Below are 24,606 nucleotides of genomic sequence, written 5' to 3' on the forward strand. Positions count from 1 at the left end.
TTGTTGATGGCTGGCTGCTGCTTCAGGTGTACAGGCAAGGGACACTGAGCTAGGGACTCTTAATGTACGCTGAGCTGCTCGCACTGTCAAAGAAGACACACTTCTTCGATGTGCTCCAGAATGGGCGCTAAACGTGCTTCCGCAACAATGCCACTGGAACATGCAATGAGCAGTACTTCTATGTATGCTGTGTCATACGGAACTAAGTGAAGTAACATAGCCATCATGCTTCTGCAGACATTTTGAGCTTGGATAAAGGGTGCCAAGAGTTCCTGCCACATAAGAGGTATTCTGGATAATGGTAGCCAGTGCACTTTCATTAATGAAGATATCTCAAGAAAAATAAACCTCAAGCTGTTAGGAGAGGCTGACGTTTGTCAACATTTTTGGGAAGAAAGGTGGAGGTAGAAGTACTCGTCAAAGACTAATGGAAGTAACCTTTCAAAGTCAGTTTGACAGTGTTTATCATTTTATCGAAGCAATAGAAATAGCACACCTCTGTGAAGTCCTTGTTGAAGGGCTAAAAGACCACGATTTTATCAAAGGCCTATTGAATTGTGGTTGACGATTGGCGGATGCCCTTTACTTCCCCAACATTTACCAAAAAGAAGGAATTAGCTTATTGATTGGGTCCGAACAATTGTGGAAGATATTCAGAAAGAATGTCACTTGGGATGATAAACACTCCTTTCAATTGAAACTGTACTGCGCTGGACACTCCAAGGACCCGTAAACAGCAATAAGCCCATTCGCCCGCACACACAAGCAAATACTTGTGTACAGTAGGCGACCGATTTTCCAGACTTGGAGGGGACTGAAAAATAGTCCGAATAAAAGAACAGTCCGAAAAATCTGTGAGTCGCAAAACCGAACTTTATTCCAACTAAACTGGACTGAAAAAGTCGCTGATGGTCCCTTGTTTTAAACTCCTGATTTTTGTAACGACTTCTGCTTGCATTTGTTTAAGCGTCACATTCTCGTCATACTCACTAGACAATAATATTAGAGCGATGACGTCTTGCGTTGATGGTTGCGGGCAGCCAGAGGTGTCGGAGTCGGAGTCGCTTTGCGGCAGTGCGGTCACCTGGCGCACAATCTCGTCGTCTGTAAGCTCCGGGCACAACTCTATGTTGTTGTCGATCGCAGCAAACCAGTGAAAAGTAACAGCAGCAGGAAGGTCCATCCCACTGCTGCGCAAGTTGTCAATCAGCTGCTCGCTGGTGTTGATGTCATCATCGGTGCCGTTTGCCTCTTCGGTCATGGGCTCTTCAGAGTTGCAAAATCCAGCATGCCTATAACAATTTGCAATCATCGAAGGCTGAACAGCCTTCCAGGCATCCGCTAGCATGCCGAGCGCCGTGAACAAGTTAACGGAGTGGGTCTTCCCGTTGTCAAAGCACATGAGTGTGCGACCAAGCAAACGGGCCCGGTAGTGCACCTTGAGGTTTTTAATGACCCCTTGGTCCATCGGCTGGAGCACACTTGTTGTATTCGGCGGCAAGAATTCAAGACAAATAGCTTGCAGGTTGTTTACAGCGCCATGTGCCATGCAGTTGTCTACGACTATTACCACTTGCCTCTTCTGGCACTCAAACATCCGGTCCACATGGTGGTTGTAATCTTCGAACAAGCTTTGTGTAATCCAGGCCTTTGTATTGCCGCTGTACCACACAGGCAGGTATTTCGCACCCTTAAAGCAATGCGGGTTTTTAGCCTTCCCTATCACTAGAAGGGGCAGCTTCTCGGTGCCAACCGCATTTGCCCCGACCATGACAGTTACTGTCTCCTTACTATGCTTCCCACCAGCACAGGCCTCATTAGTAAAGCAAAGTGAGCGGTCTGGCAGCATATTGAAGAATAGGCCTGTCTTGTCACAATTAAAAATGTCTGCAGGAGCATACGCTTGTGGCAGAGCCTTCAACTTACTCGTCCGGTAATCCGTTACAGTAGATTGACCCACGGCACTGCTCTCCCCGCAAACTTTCTTGAAAGAGACTCCGTGCCTATTCTTAAACCCGTGGATCCAGCCATCGGTGAACTTGAAGTCCTGAATGGCCATTTTTAAAGCGAGCATCTCGGCTTTCTGCTTGAGCATGTTGCCCGAAACGGGACGTTCTTTGCTAGGACTCCTTTTAACCACAGCTGCAGGGCCTCTTCAAGCTTCGGATGTTGTCTTTCTGGTCATTTTTTGTAGTTTTGCAGTGCGACTGGTCGACTGCAGACAAGATCTTTTCTTTGTTTTTCACGTAATCAGACGAGGTCTGTTTGAAGATATTAAACTCCTTCGCGACGTCGACTTGGGTCCGTCCTTGCTCGATAAGCCTGATGATGGCGGCCTTCTTGTCCAGCGTCATGGTCCAATATTTTCCACGCTTCTTCGACACATTCGGTGGAGGTGGGTGAAGAGCAGGTGCCATGGCGTCGAAACCACGCCGACGTTTTGCTGAATGTACGGCCGCAACACACTGAAATAGCGATAATATGTTGTACGGTGGCTAGTGATGGCAGGCGATGATTTCAATTGCGCACCGTACTTGATAAGAGCCGGCAGATCACTGCTAGACGAAAACGTGCGTGACACCACCTGTAACACCGAGGCAAAACTGATGATGATGGTGGTTATCGTGAGCTTCACCTGGCGTTCATAGGTGGTGTCCAAAACTGGCCGTGCATGACCGGTTTCCGGCTCTCAAGATCGCTTCCGCCGCAGGCTACAGGCAAAAGCATGTCCTTTAAGGTCGGTGTTTTTTACAACATGTGCCACTGTTGCTGCGTGGATTTGTACACCTCCTATACTTGCTAATCAAATTACTATACTTATCTAAGCCACTTCATGTCCAATCCGAAGCTAGTCAGTCGGCTCAAGATTCAAGATGGTGTCCTCTCTGATTCATAGCACTGGTCTGTCGCAGCAAATTTTGTCCAGAAAATCGAACTTCTGGCTTTATATTGTTTGAAAAATCGGTCGCGAAAATGCATTAGCTCTATGGGAACCCTGATGGTGCATTTATGAAATCCGGAATATCCATCAAGTCCAAAAAATCAGTCGGCTACTGTACTTCAGACGAATTGCTGCATGAACAATGAAGGTGTATCCTTACAACCCCAAAAATTTTGCAGCTCGAAAGCTTAGGGATCACAGATGTTATTGAACCATCCTCTCATGTCAAGCAAGTTTGAAAAGCTTTCAATGAAACCATTGAGCTGCGCGATGACAGATATGAAGTTTGTCTGCCTTGGAAGGACTTGTAAGCAGACCTGCACGATAATCGTGTGGTAGCTATCAAATGGCTTCAATGCCTCCTTCATCAGCTATCTCAGAACAGACGCTCTGCTTAGCTATGATGCAGTAGTCAGACATGATCTTAAAGGGACGCTAAAGGTTACTATGAAGTCGGGTTAAAGTGATAAAGCAATGTTCTAGGATGTCTAAGGCGTCAATATAATTGCGAACAGAGCTATAGTAACCGAGAAATTCAGGTAAATGCATGACATGATTTGAGACCTCCCAGCGACATTCCGGTACTAGCCCAATGACGAAGGCACTCATCATAATTTATGTCACTAGTACTCAGCTACTCGTATTAAAGAGATAATTACATTAGGTTATAAGACGGAAGAAAATGCTACCTGTCTACTTCTGTTTGATTCTAAGAAAAATAAAATTTTGACGTTACCCTTCAGTAGTGGGAGCAAGAAGGGCGCAGACTCCTTGTCAGGCATCCACTTGCCTTTTGGTCTGCGCCCTAGGCAACTGTACCATACGTTGTCTGAATAAACTCTTTGACTCTTGACTTTGAGTAGTATGGGTGGTCGAAAGGTTTCGTTTTTGCTCGACTCTGCGCTAAGCGCGCTTTGGAGTTCCAGTTGTTTCTTTATCGCGTCGTGCTGCGGTGGTCCTGCTGGCTTGCGAAACTTGCATTTGGAACAAGCAGCGAGAATGCCACGTCCATGTGATGTTGTGGGATGCGCGAACGGTCCGCGGAACTTGGTTAAGGGCAGTTGCAATGGCGAATCCAATGTTACTTATCACTGTGTGCCAACGAGTGAACCTCTCCGTTCGAAGTGGTTAAGTGCCGTACCTCTGCCACAGCGCGTTGGCAAAGAGCCGAAAAATCGCATAGTGTGCTCGTTGCACTTTCGTCCAGAGGATTACGAGTTCAACGCCGACTTACTGAAGTCGTGTGGAGTGCCTTTCAAAGCAATGCTTTCTCGTAGCACTGTTCTGTCGGTCTTGCCTGCATTCTCCGAAGCGCAAGAACAACTGCAGGTCGAAGACGGGGCGGTGAGTGAGGCATTTGGTTTTCACGAAGGAAAAGCTACAAATGTGCAAATATGTACAGCCATGACATACAGTTGCCGTCATAGTAGTACGCAACGACGCCGGCAGCGCGAGCCCTCAGCAGCAGGTCACGTTCATCAGTGCTTAAATCGCTGAAGTCAAGCCCAGCATCGCGAGCAAATGTGTTGTTGTCAGGGTCGTCCATTGCAACGAGCGTCGAAGTTGGCGTCATAAAATAAAGAACCAGCTTATCGTCGCGCGCTTTCCCTTCCACTAGCTACCATAGTTCCACTTTCACGCTGCTGTTGGCTCTGTCTTGGCTCTGTTTCTGGCCGCGTGTTTGCGTTTTGTGCAGAAAAGTCGTAGCACCGTTTGCAGGCGCCGTTTTACTCACCGATGGCGCAACATCACTATGAGACCATGACGTCACGACTCCTCGATCGGAGGGCGGGCGATTTGAACTGCGCTAGAGGTACGCGGAGGCTTCAGAACGCATTGGCTCTTAAAATAAGTCTCTTCTTTGCATGAAACAAGCGTTTCGAGGTTTCTGGGATGGTATTTCAAAAGTCCACATTGACTTAATATTAACCTTTAGTGTCCCTTTAAGGATGGCCATGCAGAACAAGATCTTGTCATTTAGGATACGGCTACCACAAAGTACTACATGCCTCTTCGTGAAGTAATCGGGGAATCATTCCCCACGACTTAACTCGAAGTCATCTTTGATGTGTCGTTCCATGGCACTGAAATGACTTCGCTAAACGACCACCTGGAAAAAGGCCCGAACCTCAGCAACAATATGTTGAAGATGTTGCTGTGGTTTTGCCTGCACCAGTTCGGAGTCATGGCTGACGTCCAGAAAGCCTTCTTGCGGATTGGAATCAAGCTGTGCAACAGGGATGCTCTGAGGTTCCTTAGGTTTGAAAAAAACACCAAGACGAATATATATAACATGCATCAGGTTCGTGATTACCGCATAACCCGTGTGCCCTTAGGTACTATGGCAAACCCCTTTTTACTGAGTGCAACAAGAGTGATGATTGGGTAATGTACTTGGTGTGCACGCTTAAGGGTGAAGCCTGTCACGGCTTCAATGGCAGCGCTACCTGCAGACCGAGTGAATATGGTGAAACCCTTTGACATTGTTGGTATGGATTTTACTGGACCAGTGTACCTGAAAAGTGAGCCTACGCAGAAATCCTACATTGTGTTGTTCACTGTGCAGTAGGTTGTGCTGCTCACCCAGAGCTTCTCTTGCGCTCAACGGCCTACAGTTTCTTTAAAGCTTTCTGGCGTATTGTTGCACATCATAGATTTCCCATGGTGATTTACCCTGACAATGCTCTATCCTTTAAGTGCGCTTTTCATGAACTTTGCGCTGTGTATTAATCTGTTCAGGGATGTGAGGGTGGCAATTACCTGCCAGCTCATCGTATGATGTGGAAATTCTCTGCTGACCGTGTTCCTTGGCAGGGTGGGTTCTGGGAGTGTGTGGTCCAGAAGTCTTGGTACCTGCCCATTTCCTACATGGCAAGCGAGTGACAGTAATTCCTGACTTAGAAACTGTAGCCGTAGTGCCTTGCTGCTATACTGAGCTGCTTCAATAAATATTTCTACAGCATCAAGAGATGCAAAAAAGACTTGAAATCGCTGATAGGAGGAATATCTAAGAGGAAGCTTTAGCTTGAGCCCAACTCCGATGCGGCCTATTCAAATACATGTAAAACGCAAAAGCACTTTTCTGAGATAACCCTTGGACCGATTTTAATGAAATTTGTTGCATTTGAGAGAGAAAGTTAAATTCTAGTGACTGTTGGAAGCAAAATTTCGATTTAGGGCCTTAATTTTGTTGAAAGAATTTTCAAAAATTTGAAAGCTTGAAAAACACAGAAGCATGAAGTTTACAAATGATAGCTCTGCATTAGGAACGGATATCACAGTTCTGTAAACGGCATCCATTAGATCATTCAGAGTGGACAAATTCAATATGTCAATTTATATATTACGTAAATTTGTTACGTTGTGTACAAGGGTTCTGCAAAAGTTGTATTTACATATTGCTAAATTTATTAAGATTCGTGTGTAACATGTAAGTTTTGTCTGCTTTAGATGTACTAGTAGATGCAATTCACAGAATTGTGATATAGTTTTTCATTGCTGAGTTATGGAGTTGTAAACTTGATAGTTTCGTTTTCTGAAAATTTCAACTTCTGCCAATCTTTAGTAAAAAATTGACGAGCGAAATAAAAAATTCGAAACCAACCGTCACCAGATATTAAGTTTTTCTTTTAAATGAAACAAACCTCATCAAGTTTGTTGCAGTGGTTGCCGATAAAAACGAATTCTCCTTTTACATCTATTTAGACCGGAGCACCCGAGCTAAAGCTTCCTCTTAATACTCCTCGGAAGCGTTCATATGCAGTGTCAGACATCCCTACTACGACCCTATTGCTGAAGGCAATAGGGTCGTAGTGCACGATGACTCCGTGCCCAGACTGGGGTGGAAACTTGTACGTGTCCTGGAGAACATTACGGGAAATAACGGAATTGTGCATGCATGTTGCCTAAAGCTTGGAAATGGCAAAGTAGTCACGCGGTCTATACAACATTTGTGCTTCCTAGAAATGCACTTGTAGCACTTTGTGAGCGAAGAAATAGCTTGTGCAAAAAGAAAAAGTATGAAGTGCGGCGGTCGAGGGCGTATGGCATGGGAGCTTTTCATCTTGCTGGAATAAACGGTAGTGTAAGATCCGCTGCTCTCACCTCTTCGGGAATATTGTCCTTGACTGTACTTGAAGCCTAGTCTACCAGACAACGAAATCCTCCGAACTGTAGTAGATAAGTGACGCACGTAGAGCACCTAGTTGTGATCATCTTGATTCAATTTTAGCCCACGATAAATGACTAGTTGGGGCAGTAAATTCAAACACCAAATTGTGCTCAGCTTAGACCCAAGTTTGCATGCAGGGACAAATCCTAGTTTGTGGGTGTGTGCACATGACTTGGGCAGACCACCACTATAGATTATGTCTGCCAAGTGCTGTCCAGTTAAGTGTAATTGACCACTACAAGTGAACTGAAAAAACGTGCCTCGTATTATGCATTGTCTAATTTGGAGTGAATGACCACCCAAAAGTGAGCTGAAAGTGCCTATTCTTATGGTTTCATGATGAAGACAGGGGGTGCCTCAATAAACGAGTTGATTTGTGTGGTCCAACAATGGTTGGACCAGTCGAATGGTTGATGATTTAAAATTAAAATAAATTATGGGGTTTTACTTGGCAAAGCCACCATCTTATTATGAGGCACGCCATAGTGGGGGACTCCGGAAATTTGGACCACCTGAGGTTCTTCAACGTGCACCTAATCTAAGTACACGGCTGTTTTCGCATTTCGTCCCCATCGAAATGCAGTCGCGGTGGCCGGGATTTGATCATGCAACCTCGTGCTTAGCAGCCCAACACCATAGCCGCTAAGCAACCGCAATGGGTGGTTGATTTAACAAATGCTGCCTCAGTGTGTTGTGTGCGGTAGAAGGCTAGTGTTACTGTACTGGCTGTTGCCTGTGTGGATGCCATCGGACCCTTCTGAAGCAGTGTGTCTGGTCCAATCGCATCTTGAGGTGCTGTTTACTTCTGAACAAACAGAAAATGCATTAAAGAAGCAGTAGTTTGGATGCAAGAAGTTCTACCTATAGGCACTTGTCCGCTCTGACAAGCATTTCTTTTAATATGACTTCCACTGTCTGTTAATTGTATGTGGCACGCTTTTGTTTGCTATTGATGCATCACCTGTACAAGAAAAGGTCAAGTTCTTCAGGGCAATTGGAGTATTAGCACTGCATTTCGGTAACTAGTAGTGTAGAAAACACAAGAACAAGCAGTCAAGGACAAAAAGTTTTGCATCACTGCTTCATCTTTTTATTTTCGGTGAGATCCTGCATCATAATCAATAATCATACTTTTGATTAAAATATAAATTGCACAAGTATAAATCCATTACAGGCAATATGCAGTAGTATCAAGGTACAAAATGACCTAAACCTTGCATTGTGGAATTGTGTTGGTGCCATGGTATAGTGGTTTCAGGTAGTAGGTTCCAAACTCAGGGTACTTGGGTTTGAATTCAGAGGGGCCAAGGGATTTATTTTTCACGTGTCCTATGTAGTTAGTGACTGACAAACATGATGCAATATTTGTTGTCAGTTCCTGTGTGCAAAGTGACCGCCACCTATTTTTCCAGACTATTATTTTTTTCCAGCTAGCAGTGTTTTTATCATGGTTTGTATTAAAAGGCACGTAACTTGGGAAACAGCACTGCATAACTTGCATTAAGGGAAAAGGATAGAGTCATTGAATTCCCCACAAACACAGTTTAAAAGCTGAAAAGTGGGGAAGGGAGGGGGTGTCTTGTTCATATTGTGCAGGCTATCTACTGTAATATTAGTGCAGAGAATGTTCCTTGGGCAATGGTATAAAACATGGGAGTTGCCAATCAAAAGTTCAAATAAAAGATGTCTCAAGTTTGTGGTAGCCTTCATAGTATATAATACTCACAGGAGTACCAACTACTACAGGTTCAAGCTTAGCAAGCCCCAGTTCCATCAGCTGTCCTCATGCGTGATCTGGTGGGCTGCTGTGTGTGCACATTCAGCCTTCAAAGAGCAACCAAACATCATAACTTAGGGAACAGATTAGTGCCTAAGTTAATGAAGGACAAGTTTATTTACACCCAACCTCAGGTGACACCCAACACTATTTAAATGCCCAGTCCCAGGTGGCCCGAAAAGCACAGGCCCTGCGCCAAGGGCAAATATACAGAATAGGCACCCCTGGCATGTTGCTGTGAAAAGAAAGCTCTCTGTGACACACTGTGAAAGCAGGAATGCTGGTCCTCACAGCTATGCTGCTAGAGTGACAGTGACAGGGTAGAGTGACAGCTGAGTGACAGCCAGGCTGTTGCCTCTTTCTACAGTGAGTGTGAAGGGAATACAAGCTAGACTGGAAGAACAGGCCAACACTTGGGCTATGTTTATAGAACATGCCACAGTCCCTGCTGATTGAACTCACTCACGTTTTAAAGAGTATGTGTGCTGAAGGGCTTGCTGCTTTGCCATGTTTTCATCAGCAGAAATTAAATGAGAGTTGCTTATTTTTGTTGCTCTTTCTAGTTGGCGTCCCAAGGTGGAGACAACAGAGTAGATGTTGGGCTCAAGCTCGATGTACACGCCATATCCGAGTTGCAGGAGAAAGGTGTGCCACCTACAGACGACCTCCCCAAATATGATTATTCAGCCAAGTCGGATGACAAGGATGCTGCATATGGTGTGTTGCTCACACTCTAGCTCATTTTGCTTTTTTATCACTCATACCTCACAATATTGTCCAACTATGCTTCTGTGTGCAGATTTTGCCCCATGCTATGGCACTGTTCTTGTGCTACGAACGTGCAAGAAGTTTGTGGACTCAGTTGAGGCTGGTCATCAGTGTGGTGTCATCCTCGACCGCACAAGCTTTTATGCAGAATCTGGAGGCCAGTCTTGTGACACTGGGTTTATGACTTCTGAGGAAAATGAGGTGTGTATGTTGCATGTATACTTTGATACCTTGCAAAAAGCTGTTTGTTTATGTGAGTGTTGAAAGCTAACAGACTGTTTGTTTGTTAGATACACGGCTAATTTATGTGTTTCAAATGTTGTAGCCTGTCAACCATTCGTTATGTGATAATCTGGTTCTTTTTATACACAAGTTGTTAAATTTTCTGGGTTTTGTCACTTCTAGTGCTGCTGCTGGTCGTGGCATTATGTTTATTATTGAGGAATGCAATTTGCACCTTGTGAATGTTTAGCTACAGGATTTCTTGCGTCTGTGCAAGGGTGGGAAAGGGGGGATTCTACAGTATGTTCATATAGTCTTTCTACAGTTTTCTAATTTTAAGTGTATGTTCTGTGTGTCCTTTAGGATGTGGAGTTTGCTGTAAATGAAGTCCATGTCCAAGGAGGCTATGTTATTCACATTGGAAGGCTTGGAAGTGGCATGCTTAAAGTGGGTGATAAGCTGAAGCTGTCCATTGATGAGGTTAGTACCAGGAGTTTACTGTCTTTAGCCTGTGCTTCAAATGTGTATACTGGTAAGGCGTGACTTGTCATGCTGTAGGAGTTAATTGATTACACATTTTTGTTGTGACTATGATGAACATAAGGTGTTGTTTATCAGCTTTAGGCTGAACTAGCTGGTGCAAGGCTTGCCAGCAACTGATCAGCCTGAGTGTTTTTTGTTCAACTGGTACACCAACCTGTAACAATATAGTATCGTTAGAGAGGTGGCCAAATTGGGCAGTATAGGCTGCAGGGAGGGCATCATAAAAGTCTACACATCAAGTTCATCTTGCTCATAATGGCTTACCTGTCTGCTTCATACAAAGCTTCGCATAATGATACGTATCACCGTTCAACTCGTGTTTAGCATCTCGTAGAAACTTCTCTCCAGAAGAGGTAAGCCAGTGTTAAGCTCGCTACAAGTAGTACAGTAATTTTGAGTATCTTAATTTTAGGGGTGTGTGAATACTTGAGTATCTACTATTAGATTTTTTGAATATTTGATATATTTGGTGTAGAGACCCTTACAGTGCCACATGTTGCGTGTGCCATGGAGCTTGCCGGGCCCGATGCCGCCCAGCGTCTTCGGTGCAAAAGCAGCACCGAGGTTGCTGTGGACGCGTCGGCCCTGCTGACACCGTAGTGGACTTAGTCACTGCGAGCGCTCCCCGATGTCGCGCTGATGCGGTGATCACACACACGGCATCCAAACACCGCAATTTGTAGAATGGCGCCGCCTTGGCCAGGTCCACCTCTGCCGGTATAAGGTTTGTCCGGGTCGACAGGACTGATTGAAATAATAACGCAACGTGGACAGAGAGAAGGCAACAAAAGCAGTGAGCATTTCATAAAGCGCAAAAGTACGTGCAAAGATCGGGCTGATTAGCCACCGATAGGCACGTAGATCGCCTTGGATATGTGGCAACAAATTTCATGCTGCTTCGACAACTGTCAGTCTAACCCGCATATGTGATCTCGGAACCAATCATTGATGAGCCACCCGTACGAACATATTAGCAGCAAGCGAGCAACGCCCAAACTTGCTATGACCCTCCAAATATCAGAATATTTGACAGATGGCAAATCACGTCGACCCTGATACATAGTGAGACGGTGCGGACAGCTCCTGTTATTTACCGTCGGCACTGGCTGTGTGCGGAGTGGTGATTGAGTCACATGATTTATGCTCTTATCGTCTGTCACACAGATTGTCCTTACGTTAACCCAGCCTGCCTTAAAGTTGGGATAGGCCTTCTGTACTTCAGAGAAAAGCTGGAAAGCAAGAGTTTCTATGCAATAAATAAAATATTGCCACAAAACGCAGGTTCACTATTAAACTGAGGACCTAAATGGTATTCGATACAACAGAACGTCATCAATTCATTAGTTTCAGAGGAAAAAAGAGCGCTTGATTCTATTCACCAGAAATTCTGCTGATAAAGAAATATTTTCCCGATCTTCATATACTAGAACTGAGTTGTAATCAGTACTGGCATTCTAATTTGGTGTTCCCTATAAAGTAGACCACCCTGTATATCTTGATTTCTGTGTACCTAAGTTACTGATAGCTGACTACATTTCGATTCCCAAGCATGTGCAGCACTGTATTTTCCAGCCCTAAACTTGTAAGCAATAAATTTTGCAGAAATTCTTCTAATATTTGATATTCGATTCAATACTCATCTTTTTTTATTCTATTTGATGTTAGAGTCGAAATATACTATGGTATTAGCACACCCCTACTTAATTTATATGATTGGGAGACGTCTGGTCTGTCTGCAGTAAAAATTGATATGCTGTAGTCTCAATCAGTTCTGTAATTTTGGGGCTGCTAGAGTTTGCTCCTAAGTGCCACCATGTGCGTGGCACTTAGGATGTGGGTGGCACTTTTGCCTATATGTATGCAGATGGTGGCCATGCCACCATCTGCATACATATAGGCAAAAGCCTGTTGAAAAGGTACATTTGAATCTTGTCATGTAACTGTCATATAACTTGATTACTACATAACTGCTGAACACTGATGGACATTAAGCTACATCACTAATAAGCGTGTTAAACCGTTTTGACTAAGTGGACCGGTAAAAGAAGCTAGCACTCTTACTCCAAGTTGCTTAGAATGCATGTACACAGCATAAAAAATACCCAAAACAAGTTGTGCAGGAGGAAGTAAATGCAGTTGAACCCCGCAGTAATAAAATCAGTGGGGAGAGCGTGAAGATTTGCTTTCACAAGAGTTTCGTTGTTGTGAAGTGAGACAGCACACACAGAGAATGCATGGAAAATGCGAAAGTTTACTGTCAGAATTATATTAGCCTACTTTGGTGAGCCTTGCTCGACGATATATGCAGAACTGCATATTGCTGACAGCACAAGGTGTGTCCTATGTGTTGGTTAGCGATGGCACACTGATATGGATTGATATTCTCAGTAATTTTTTGAGATATAATAATCTTTGCGAGAGTTCACGTGACTCTGGACCGAATGTGTCGGTGTCTGCGAGCAAGAGAGTTCCTGCAGTGCTAAGTACGCTGTCTTGGCACAGTGTCAGGAAGGCTGTTGCCCTTGTCACCCATAGATGCGGATGTGTCTGGTGCCGAGTCACACAAAAGTGATCATATCCCCGAAAGTGATCGGCCGTAAAAGCAGGCATCTTTGGCAAACCTCCGTTTGGCGATGGCAAATCTTCGTTGAATGTGCTTGCTCCGTGGAAACTAAATCAGTGCGCTTCAATCAAGCCTGCATTCTCAGACGATCACTTTCGGTGGCGCAATACGGTGCTAGTTCTCAATCAAAGCTGTAGAGCGTGGCAGCCCATGCAGTGGCTGCAACATCAAGCGCCAAAAGACCACGCCGGTGGGACATGAACTTTGTTTTCGCTGCGTTTGTTTGTTTTCTGTGTCCCTCACAATAAACTTCAATGCAAACCGAGCCTCAGAGTATGCATGCACTACACATGGTATGAAAATTGTTACCACATGTCATTACAGGTCAGTGGTGATACGGCCATGCCATTTGAAACAGGCAATCTACAAACAATAATGGCAGTGGTAGCGTATTTCTGGCACCTGCAATCTCTTCTGGTGCTTTGCTGTTCTTGTAAAAAAAAAAAAAAAAAAGCAGCGATCGCACAAGCTTGTTGTGACGGTAGAAAATGCATTTGAGCATTTTTTCACTTGGTTAGCATTACACGGGTAGATAATTTGGGGACTAACATTCCAACAAGTTTTGTTAAGGTGGGATTGTGGTGTAGTGACGTTTGGTTGTCAAGAGATACGAAATACATTGAATCCTATAGGCATTCGCCGTGGATACAAAAGTAATTGTTTCAAGAATTTCGTTGTCTCTGGCTTTCGTTATCATGGGGTTCGACTGTACTACATGAAATGTTATAAGGATTTATTCTTTGAGACAAGCCATCTTTCACATTTTTTCTCACCACCTGTCATTGGTTTATGTGTGAATGTGATACAGTAAAGCCTCATTAATACGTAGTTGTCAGGGAACGTGGACGGGTACACACTAAGCGACGACTAATTAAATGACAGTGGCAGATGCGCGTCTATAGACTTGCCAGCCAGAAAAGAAGTACGTCCAATTCTCACTCAAACACACAGACAAGTTTTATTTGTGAGCAGGCAGCAAAAAATCTGTGATATTCACTTGCCACCGGGGCGGCCTTGCAGCGACGACGAACTCCTCAAACTCGGCAAGGTTGCGAGCCAGTTTCTCCATAAGACCCCACTACTTTGCGAATGCTCTCATGACAGTCAACGCAGGCACTGCGTCAGATACAGAAGGGTTATCATCCATTTCCATGTTGTCACTGTGGACGACGTGGAAGTGCCAGAAGCTATGGGAGCAGGAAACACATCATGGCCACCATGTTTTGATGTCTCTGTCAGTAGCGACTGCAGTCCGTGTGCAGCAATATCACTATCTATGGCCTGTGCTCATGGCATTTTGCCAATTTCGCTTTTGTATGTGCTGAAAAAAGAAATAAATACTTTGCACTAACCATTTTACATGCAGTAAGTGACTACTGCTTAAACGGTCAGCCAATGCATTAAGTTCAATAAGTGGTAGGATGTGGGATTCATGGCAGCTATATTTAAACCAAAATTAGTTATGAACAGGTACATATTAACGAGGTTTTACTGTAAGTGCAATGTAACTGTGAATTTTGTTTTAAAGTGTTAGTTCGAAATCTGAGAAATTATTGGTTTGACGTTTGACAAATGTGCTTTGGGAATTTCTGGCATTGCCCATTTGCAGGAGCGCCGCAAGTTGCTGATGAACAACCACACTGGGACGCATGTTTTGAACTTTGCATTGCGCAATGTGTTAACTGCCGAGGCTGACCAAAGAGGATCACTTGTTGCTCCGGACAGGCTGCGTTTTGATTTTACAAACAAGGTGATCTTGCATTTCAATACACAGTAATTCCTAATTGAATTTTAATTGTGTGTGTGGAGGGGGGTAATCTTATTTAGAATGACCTATGTACCCACAAAAAATTATTATTGCTTTGACTTACTCTCTCTTCTGTAGGCTACAGTTTTAACATTCATTTGGATGGTGAGGTGAAACTACAGCAAAATCCTGATAATTTGAATTGACGGATAATTCGAACTGCTCTTTTGGTCCCGGCAGAGTACTATGTATTTGAATAGAGAAAAACTCCTGTGAATTTGAACTCTAGAAAACCACGCTTTTACGGTTATTTAGAACAATATCTTCACTCACATGCACCGTATATTGGACAAACCCAAGCCAAAGGTGAAGGTTCGATGTGTCACGTAAAAGTGATGAGCAGTGTGTGCCCTCCTTTCCCATCCGACTTAAAAATGAGCTGGAAGGAGCTCCCAATATGCACTTGATCATGTTACCGCACTCTCAACTGCACCCTCTCTCTCTCTCCTAGCGCAGGCTTGATCACATTACTGTGCACTCACTGCACGTTTTTCCTAGCATCTACAGCAACTGGCATGAAGCGCGATCTTATTGCACTTGGACTTTATACAGAACCTAGACTACTTCCAGCACATCATATATGTCGTGTGCTAGTGGAGGAAAGATAAGACTTCTGCAATGCAAGCCTGATGACGGTTTTGGTTTTGCATGCTGTAGAGCACAATTGATTGGGCGCTATATTTAAACAGGCTCCCCTTAGTTCGAACTCCATTTTATTTGAATAAATTTCCATTCCCCTTGAAGATTGAATTAATGAGCTTTCTCTGTCGACGATCCACCGGCCGCGACAGCCAAGGCCAATGTCCGAGTGACCAGTGATTAGCCGGCCGCTCAAAGAACTGCTATTTCAGGCTGTTATTCATAGATGGCAGCACATTGCAGGTAGCACATTGCAGGCTATTTTCTATTGTTTTGGGTTTGGCACACTAGATGGCCATATCTGTCTACACTTCCAGCAGGAGTTGTTCGTAAAATAATGCAAAGCTTCCTGCTCGCCAGACTCTGCGCTGTTGTTGAAGCTGTTGCAACCAGAGTACCAGGCTCGAAAATAAAGCATACAGGTTTCAGAGTGGCCTCATTTTTTTCAGCACATACCACAGAAAACTGTGAAGCAGAACCATTCGATGCTGTGCTTAATTTTCGACGGCCATGTTCAAAAGTCCAAAAGGCATTCTGACTGTAAAAACACAAAGGTGCTCTTCATGTTCCTGCACGTTTTAAATTACTTTTAGGCTCACTTTCTAGTTTTTTTTTTTTACTGCGTCCTATGCGGAAGCCTTTCTTGAACAAAATAAATCAGTAATTTTGTCAGTGCAATGTCTGTAGCAGATTTTAGAGCAATTTTCTTACAATGCAGAACATGCTTTACGAAGCAGAAAAACATGCTCCAGAACACCAAGCACGGTGGAGCGCCGAACGGGCAGAAGGGAAGGGGCTAAAGGCCAGATTTATGAATGACGCTTCTGCTGTATTGTCAGAAAGATAATAAAGTTGTATTGTCACTCTTGCAGTAGTCCAAGTTGATGGAGAAGTGGTAACGTTTCAGACCTTTGTTTTTATTAGTATTGACATCACCATGTCTATTTCTAATGTACTTGTCATTGTATGAAACAGTTCGATCTGAACCACAAGGATTCATATTTCAGACTTTTGTTTATGACTAGGTCACATGCTTGATTCACTGCCACGTTGGCTATATTCCAATGGGGGTTGTGTGCAGAAATGAGAAATGCTCGTATGCTCAAGCTTGGCAAACAATAAAATATATGTGTGGGCAAAATTAATGTGTAGCCCTCCTATGCTCTTATAGCTCATTGCGCAGCTTAGGGACGTTAGTCTGCATCAGTTATTATTAGCATTGTTTTTCTTATGATTCGGATCGGAAAACATTTATTGGGCTCTAGAAAAGAGATCTTCGCGGCTTCAGACGGCCTCTTCCATCTTCTGATGGATTCTTCTGTCTGCAATCACAGGGAGAAGAATCCATCATGAACATAGGCAGTCATTGCATAGGAAAAAAACGATTAAAGGCTCTTAGCATAAAAATGCAACTGAAAGGACTTGTGATAAGTTCATTTTTACTACTTAAGCTTGGCGGTAAATCTCTTCTTGCACACGATGCTGCTCACATACATGCTCTCCCTCATCAATCATGTTAACAAACTTGTGCTAGCCAAGACTTTATGGTTTGTTGGAGCCTCCATGTGCTCTGGTGCAGTGTTGTTGTGCCACTAGCTTGGACACTTGGCAAATGACAGCACCTACTTTTGAGATTTTGGGCAAGCCTTTGCATGTTTTTCCACATATTTTTGCTTGTTGTATGATTAGACATACTATAGCACATGGGAACCTGCAGGCAAGAGGCTTCATGAACCTGTGCTAACACTTGTGTATAACATCTGCTGCACTTAGAAACTTATATACATATGATTATAATGAAGTGTAAAGGAAAAATTGGAACAGTGGCCCTATTCTCGCCTCGCTTTTGGGGATGCTCTTGTTTTCGGGTGACATAACTTTAAATGTGATGCCTCGGGTGAACATACATCCTACCTACTGGCTAATTTGATGAATGCGTACTGAAAGTAATGTCCTCAGGGATGACTAGCATTCTCACTGTAATTCTAAGCTGTTGTTTAGGAGCACTAAGTAGTTAAGAAACATACGCAATGATCGTAACAGCGTGGGTACTGTTCTGCTACAGAATAAGTTGTGCTGTTTAGTTGACAATTGTTATCTGTAGATACATTGCGTGACTACCTCGTTTCTTGGATGTAGTTTCTGCCAATGAATAAAATAGCTTTGGTTGGTAATAACGACATACCATACCGTGTGAATCACACTCGTCAAGGGTTGAGTGTCGAAGCAGTGTTAATTGCTTGATTGTAGCATGTTTTGATTTTCATTCTTTCTTTTTCTTTGCGAGAGATGACAAAGATAATGCTGAAGCTCAAAACTTATTTGTATCATGCTGGCTTACCAACCACAATGATTGCTGTGCTGAGCAATGCCACTGACCTCGTACAGGAGGCTAACGTAGACATAGCATAGCGAGTTCAAGTCTATTAGACTTAAAATGCATGAGAATGATGCCGGTTGCTGATGCAAATATTTAATAACGATTGATGCTTAGATGTTGTCAGGATTGGGGGCTCAATCCCATCGCTCGAGATCCGTTGCCAAGATTGGAGTCCGGCATGAATTCGAAGGTAGCGGGCCCATGCCGTCGTCCAACTTATCCACGCTGAGGACGTTGATGAAGGGAAGAACTGCTTCTCATCGAGAACGAGGAAAATGGGTTTATTTACAGTATTTAAATCAGTCTAACATGACTGCTTGAGAAAAAGAGTGTCAGTCCAACATGACTGCTCAAGAGAAAGTGTGTCAGTCCAACATGACTGCACGAGAGAAGTGTATCGAGCATCCGCGCAACAGCAGTTTTTATACACTCGGTCCGCCGGCGATACAGGGCGGCGCGAACGTTTGTTTACTCATTGTCAACTTGCCGCCGCCCCGCAGAGCAGTTTACGTACACATCGGCACACACATTCTGATGCCCGGTGCCGGCGACAGAGGGGCGCCGTTCCGCAGAACAGTTTACGCCCACACACACGCAAACACACAGGTGCGAAGGTCTGGAGCCGATGTCAGAGGGGCGCCGTTGCGGGTACCTCGGAGACATTCTGGGTAGCTCGTTGTCCTGCTCATCTTCATCGTGTGAGAAGCACGAAAAGACAGCTTTCCCGCGGCAGCTCGCTCACGCGGAGCAGATCAGGTTCGTGCTGGAGAGCTCTGGCACAATAGTTCGCCCTCCGAACTAGTTCCGTCACAACGGCGATGGGGCTGGAGGATTTGTGGCGGTGTCAGCACAAAGCCCGCTTCCTCGAATGTATCCTAGCTGAAGCGACGGAGAGTGGGGGATGCGCGTCTTGTCCCCCAGTCGAAATTGGGTGGCAATCCTACATTGCAGCTCGCCATTCTTAACATTGTGTTGGGGTTGCATTCGGTTGACCGTTAATGAGCACTCTTATGTTTTAGTTCCCATGCCAAGCGGTCAGATAGCGAGAAGATTTTCGAATTCTCAGACGCTGCTGCAGTTAAATTGGAAACCGATACAGCCAAACTAGTTTACAACATGTACTTACACCATGCCTGATGATGCAAGTCACATTCTTGCGGAACTAAACAAAATTTCTCCATACTGTAGTTACTGCTGCACCGAAAGCCTACACAACGGTTTCCCGACGACCCTGTATGAACTGACATCATGTAAATTTCGCTCAGAACGAGCTAAAATGTGCAAGTTGTTCTGCAGCATGCGACGGCAGGACATTCAAGCAGCATCGTGCCTGCTCGCACAAATAGAACTTGCTTTGAAGCTACCTCAGTAACCGCAAGCAGCAAGTAATACTTAAAAATTATATGTCTACTTCATAAATCATACTAACTGGCGTGCCACAGGGTTCCTTTCCTGGGCCCACACTTATCTCACTCTACATAAACATAGATGATTTCCCTGCAAAGCTTAGGCATTCACAGGCTTTGATGTATGCTGATAACACCGCTCTTGTATTTACTGGAGATAGTCTGCTTGATATACAGGATAAAATAAATGCTGAGTTAGATAGTTAGTGGTTCACGTCCAATGAACTGACCCTTAATCTTAGTAAGACTAAGTATACAGTTTTTCATTTCAGGAAGAAAAAGCTCAATACTGAAATACTGGACATATCATTACGAGGTACAAAACTACAACAGGTTGTCTCCTACAAATATTTAGGCATTTTCTTTGATTCAGACATGCACTGGAAAACTCACATTAAACACCTTTGTTCCAAGGTTGCTTACGGATGTTAGATTCTTCTTAAGGCTCGTGAATGTTTCGAATATCCTTTCCTACACATTCTGTACTTTTCCTTCATTCAGAGTCACATATGTTATTGCATTGAGTCATGGGGTAACACTTTTATAACTTACCTTGATCCTGTATTCCGTCTGCAAAAATGTGCATTAAGAATTATCACTTCTTCTAGCTGTACACAATCCAGTACGTACTTGTGTAGCTCATTGCATGTGTTGCCAGTGCATGCATTGTATGAATTGAAAATCGCTGAGATCATTCATAGTATTATCGAAACCAATGATCCAATTACTTTGTTTAAAATCCCGATACGAAATACGAGAGCTGCAACTAATCTGTGTTTTAATCTGCCTCCATGTCATAATCTGTACGGGAAAAGGCTCATGGAATTTAACGGTGCACTTGTTTGGAATTCTCTGCCAATACATATAAAAGAAGCCCATAACTTTAGGTCTGCTGTGAGAAAATACTTTTTTGAAAGGTACTGTCAATGAAAGTACAGTTCTTTATATTTACATTCCCACAATTCCCACAATGTTCAGTATATCTGTGTTCAGTTGACTTGAATGCATACGTAATATATTACATGCAGAAGCCAATGTCACCAGCAGAAGTAAAGGCTGCTGAACAACATGCAAATGAAATGATTGCGAAGAATGGAGTAGTATATGCCAAGGATTCACCTCTTGCTCTTGCAAAAGCCATTCAAGGACTAAGAGCAGTTTTTAATGAGGTAAGCATAAAACTTGATTCTGGCTAATTTGCTTTCAATTACGTGGTACTTTGTGAAGTTTGGTTTTAGTCTTTATTCTTGCTTTATATGTGGAAGAAAGGCTGCAAGTTCTCTGTACGTTTTGCCTTTCCTCATTGACTGAAATATCATTGTTTGCTTCACATAAAATGGCTGCCATTCGTGACTGCTGGGCACTCTTACAATCACTGCTAGCTCTCATTCTTTTTTTAATATTGAGTATTCACACCAGGTTTCAAAGTACAAATATCATTGTTGCTTAAGTACTGTAAGGTACCAGGTGCTTTCGGCCAAGTATTGGTAATGACTACAGGCTAGAACACAATATTTGATCTTAAAAAGCAGTGTGGGCAACTTAAAACTATTTAATGCAAAATTGGTCGGAAGAGGTCCTATGGTAGCTACATAGGCTGGTGAGGTAATGATGTAAATTTCTTGTGTTTTTTGGTAGATTGAGATTACGTATTGTGACTGCTGAGTTGGCAGCTAGTATCTACTAAAGCTTAGTAGACAGAAATTTTGGTGCAGTGCTTTAAAACATTAGAGTGGAGTCGCTGCTTGTACATTGGTGCGTTTATTTGCAGACATACCCTGACCCAGTACGTGTTGTCTCTATTGGCATTCCTGTTGAAGAAATGCTCGCAGACCCTTCAAGTCCTGCAGGATCTGTAACTTCTGTAGAATTCTGTGGAGGAACGTAAGTTGCCACTTCATTGTGCTACTCTGCTCTGTTCTTGTCTCCCGATCACTAACATTTTCAGAATGTTTTTGAAGCTTTTTGGCAGAAATATAAACGCTTGTTGCTCTGGCCTCTTCAACTGGTCTTTTCAGAATTCTCTGCTAACATGAAGAGGTTGTGTAGTGCAGCATTTATGATATGAGAATAAGCGGTCTCTGAAAGCTGCAATAAAGCTCTGTCATCACCATTATAGCTCACGTACTGTCACAGTGAAGCTTAGTTGCTGTCTTGCACAACCTTTGAAGCACTGCCAGAATGCCCTGAAATGACCAGTCAAAGTTTGCCATTAGTAACCTATACATAATGATCAATGCAGCTACCAAAAGTATGTCAGCTGCAAAAGTTTAGCAACGGCTTCCTTTATTTTTATGGTGCTAAGCTACCACGGAGAAACAAAAATAGCAAAAAACGGGCTGGACAGTGGAAGCCTCATTTCATTATAGCCTTCCTTTTCAGTAGTAAGTTTTCATGTCAACATTTCTGGTACGCTTCTACTGATTACATAAGGCAGTTGTATCTGAACCAGAAGGCTTTTTACTTAGCAGCTTGTTATGGCTATACATATTCGCACCTTACACATAGCAGTCTAAGACAGGGGTTCTCAAGCATGTTGGTCCGAACGAACCGTGCTAAGCTCCATGAAGTGCCAAGGAACCCCCTCCGCCCCCTACTAGAGAGGCTAGGCATAGTGTGCAACACGTTGGGGGCCAGTGGTGGTGTTGGGCAGGCAACTTGACAGTGACGTGCAACCCATGTGGTCCAAACTTGGTGCAATTGTTATGAGCCAAGACAAGACAGCATCGCACCCAAGGCATACTGAGAAAGAATGAGTTTTCAGTGCTTATCAGATAACACTTATAACATTTCATCACAAGAGGTCTGAGACTTAGTGCCAACTCTACTTTGTGTACAGTAAAACATCGTTAATTCAGATTTTACAGGACCCAAAAAAAAAGTCTGAATTAAACGAATGCCGAATTATCGAGGGTATCACAATGCTTACTACATCAACATGCTTTTATTTACCAAATGAATCTGCAAATCCTGTTTCTATTTTGCACAAGAGCAGTGTGGAGGCTGCAATTCTCGTCATCTCGTGACTGATTAGTGCTCGCAGCGACTAAGGACTCGCATTTCAATACTACCGCGCGCACATCTCGATTATTTTTTCACCAGTGAGCTGGTCACCAATATATCGTCCGTCCATCGTAACGCAGCCAATTCTTTTCATCTGCAGTGAGTCAAAGTGAAACTACTGTTTGCCGCATTTGCTGCGGACAAAACTGTGGCTGCCATCAACGCAATCATGGATCCCGCCTTGCGGTTCTGAAGGCAGGCAGCCAATGCACGTGCCAAGTCAAGATGAAACTACTCTTTGTTTTGCAACAAATGCGGACAAAACCGAAGTCGCTATTGACGTAATCATAGATCGCGACTATGCAGTCTTGAAGGCACGTGGCCAATGCTCGCACTAAGTCAAAATGAAACTACTGTTTGCCGCAACCGCTGTGTACGAAAGCGTGATGGTTATCGACGCATTTATGGTTGGTGACTACGCAGTTATGAAGGCACGTGGCCAGCTGCCAATGCGGTTTCATGCGCAGCAATAAACAGAAGAATAAAGGCATAAGAGCACAATTAGGCACGAAGCGTTTCAGTGTTGCTGTCAGTCTCGTATCATGTACGATTTCTGCTAGTGACTATGGCAATGAAGATTTCGCCGCTTCTTTTCGGTTGGACACTAGTAGTGCCGTTTTTGCTCTTTTGCAACGTGCATTTGCGGTGCTCGACGCTCGCCGAGCTACCGTACTGGAACCAGCTGGGTTGTGCTGCTCCGTCCATATAATTTTAAGTCCTCCAACATATACGTCAGTGCGCATGGTAGCGACACCTATTTGCAAATGGCAGAAATGCGCATGGTTCGCCGTCTTAACCACTTGGCAAGTGCGGAACCAGGGAAAATTTATCAGTGGCTTGCGGAACCCCGAGGGGCCTGCGAAACCCCTGGGTTCCGTGGAATCCACTTTGAGAACCCATGGCCTAAGGGCTTATTCTTGCTTGCACAGCTCCTCAAAAACGAGTCGCATCTTTTCTTGTTAGGTGGTTCTCGTGGGAAGGTGAGGGAATAAGTATCAATTTAGAGGCAGATCTAGATGCTTTGACGGGTAATGCGTAAAGTGAGGCTTAGCTCGGCTTTTACATTATAGTGTCAATATTTCAGCTTAGAATGACAAAGTTGAGCTGGTTGGTAGGGGTTCCTGTCAGAAAAGTTAGACGTGCAGGCACGAACACAAGAAGAAGGTTTTCCCTTTCTCTCTCTTCTTGTGTCCATACCTGCTTGCCTAACTTTTTCTAACATAAAGACTTCAGCATTGCACCATCTATTTGAAAAAAGTGTAGCCCCAGTGACTGTGGGCTGTGTGGGCTTCAAATCTTGCACAGTTGTTGTATTGCTCGCACTGGCTTGCTTTTATAATGTTGAAGGTGTAGAAATCATACAGGCCAGAATGCTCAGACCACTGCTGCAGCAGTGTCATGATGCCTGCATGTGCTCTCCTGTTATGGTTGCTGTGAGCCAAAATATATACAAAGCATAGGCATTGCGAAGATTGTGAAAAAACTGTCCGAACACGAATGCTGTGTGTGATTGCCAATAACTCTGCCTCTGCTGGACACATTGTAAAACTTCTTCCGGCAAAGTATTTCCTAAGCAGTCTAATTTTAATTTAATTTGAAATGCATTTCTCGACTTCGATGAATAGTGGTTCATTGCCCCTTTGAGATAGTGTTTTTAGTTCAATTTATCAAATGAATCTTACATCTTAGCTTTGAAGTCTTTCTGTGCATGCGCTGGGACCTTTATAAAGGGAACACACATCCATGAAAAGAAATAGCTGTGACAGACTTGATTTGAATATCTCTTTCTGTATAGAAGTGTAAGCAAGGGACGGTCAGTTAAGCACACTACTGTGCATTCTGTTGCACTTGTATGAAGCCCACTTTAGACATGTCCCTTTTGCTCCTTGTGCTCAAGCACTTCCACATGGAAAATAGAGTTTCTTGCGAAAGGTTTATGATCTGGAAACCTACTCTTAAAATATAGAAAAGGAACTGACTTGAAATTTCTGGTGTGCAGTATGCGGTTATAACCTCTTTTACTTCAAGCTGCACAGAGAAGGGACCGTCTCTATTGTTTGATAGTGCCAGTAGCATTTTGATAGTGTCAGTAGCGTTTATAAGATGTCTTTGCTTTATTGTTGCCAGCTGCTGCAGTTTACATCATGCCGTCGTATATCAGTACAACAGTGTAACTGTGCTGGGTTTGGCTACAGTAACATACATGACATACATTCAACAATGGATTACATCGATGTCATAAATCAGGTAATTGAGAAATCTGCAG

The 24,606-nt window shown here is 43.7% G+C and overlaps 2 protein-coding genes across 2 annotated transcripts in view; one reads left to right on the forward strand and one right to left on the reverse strand.

Moving 5' to 3' along the window:
• The window catches only part of AlaRS (alanine--tRNA ligase, cytoplasmic), a 79,318-nt gene that overhangs the window by 28,570 nt on the left and 26,142 nt on the right, over positions 1 to 24,606 (forward strand). Inside the window, exons 12-17 of the mRNA XM_050194374.3 lie at positions 9,453 to 9,606; positions 9,689 to 9,858; positions 10,243 to 10,359; positions 14,655 to 14,795; positions 20,306 to 20,446; positions 21,049 to 21,161. Of these exons, the coding sequence (XP_050050331.1) occupies positions 9,453 to 9,606; positions 9,689 to 9,858; positions 10,243 to 10,359; positions 14,655 to 14,795; positions 20,306 to 20,446; positions 21,049 to 21,161 (836 nt within the window). The remainder of the gene's footprint in view (positions 1 to 9,452; positions 9,607 to 9,688; positions 9,859 to 10,242; positions 10,360 to 14,654; positions 14,796 to 20,305; positions 20,447 to 21,048; positions 21,162 to 24,606) is intronic.
• Positions 884 to 2,059, reverse strand: LOC140215453 (tigger transposable element-derived protein 4-like). The gene has a single exon (XM_072285998.1). The coding sequence runs from the start codon at positions 2,057 to 2,059 to the stop codon at positions 884 to 886; it is 1,176 nt and encodes a 391-aa protein (XP_072142099.1).

This window comes from Dermacentor andersoni, chromosome 1 (assembly GCF_023375885.2).
Source record: "Dermacentor andersoni chromosome 1, qqDerAnde1_hic_scaffold, whole genome shotgun sequence".
In the NCBI taxonomy this organism is placed as follows: domain Eukaryota; kingdom Metazoa; phylum Arthropoda; class Arachnida; order Ixodida; family Ixodidae; genus Dermacentor; species Dermacentor andersoni.

Coding starts and splice junctions, on each gene's coding strand:
- LOC140215453 (XM_072285998.1), bottom strand. CDS start 2,059: ATGGCCATTCAGGACTTCAAGTTCACCGATGGCTGGATCCACGGGTTT.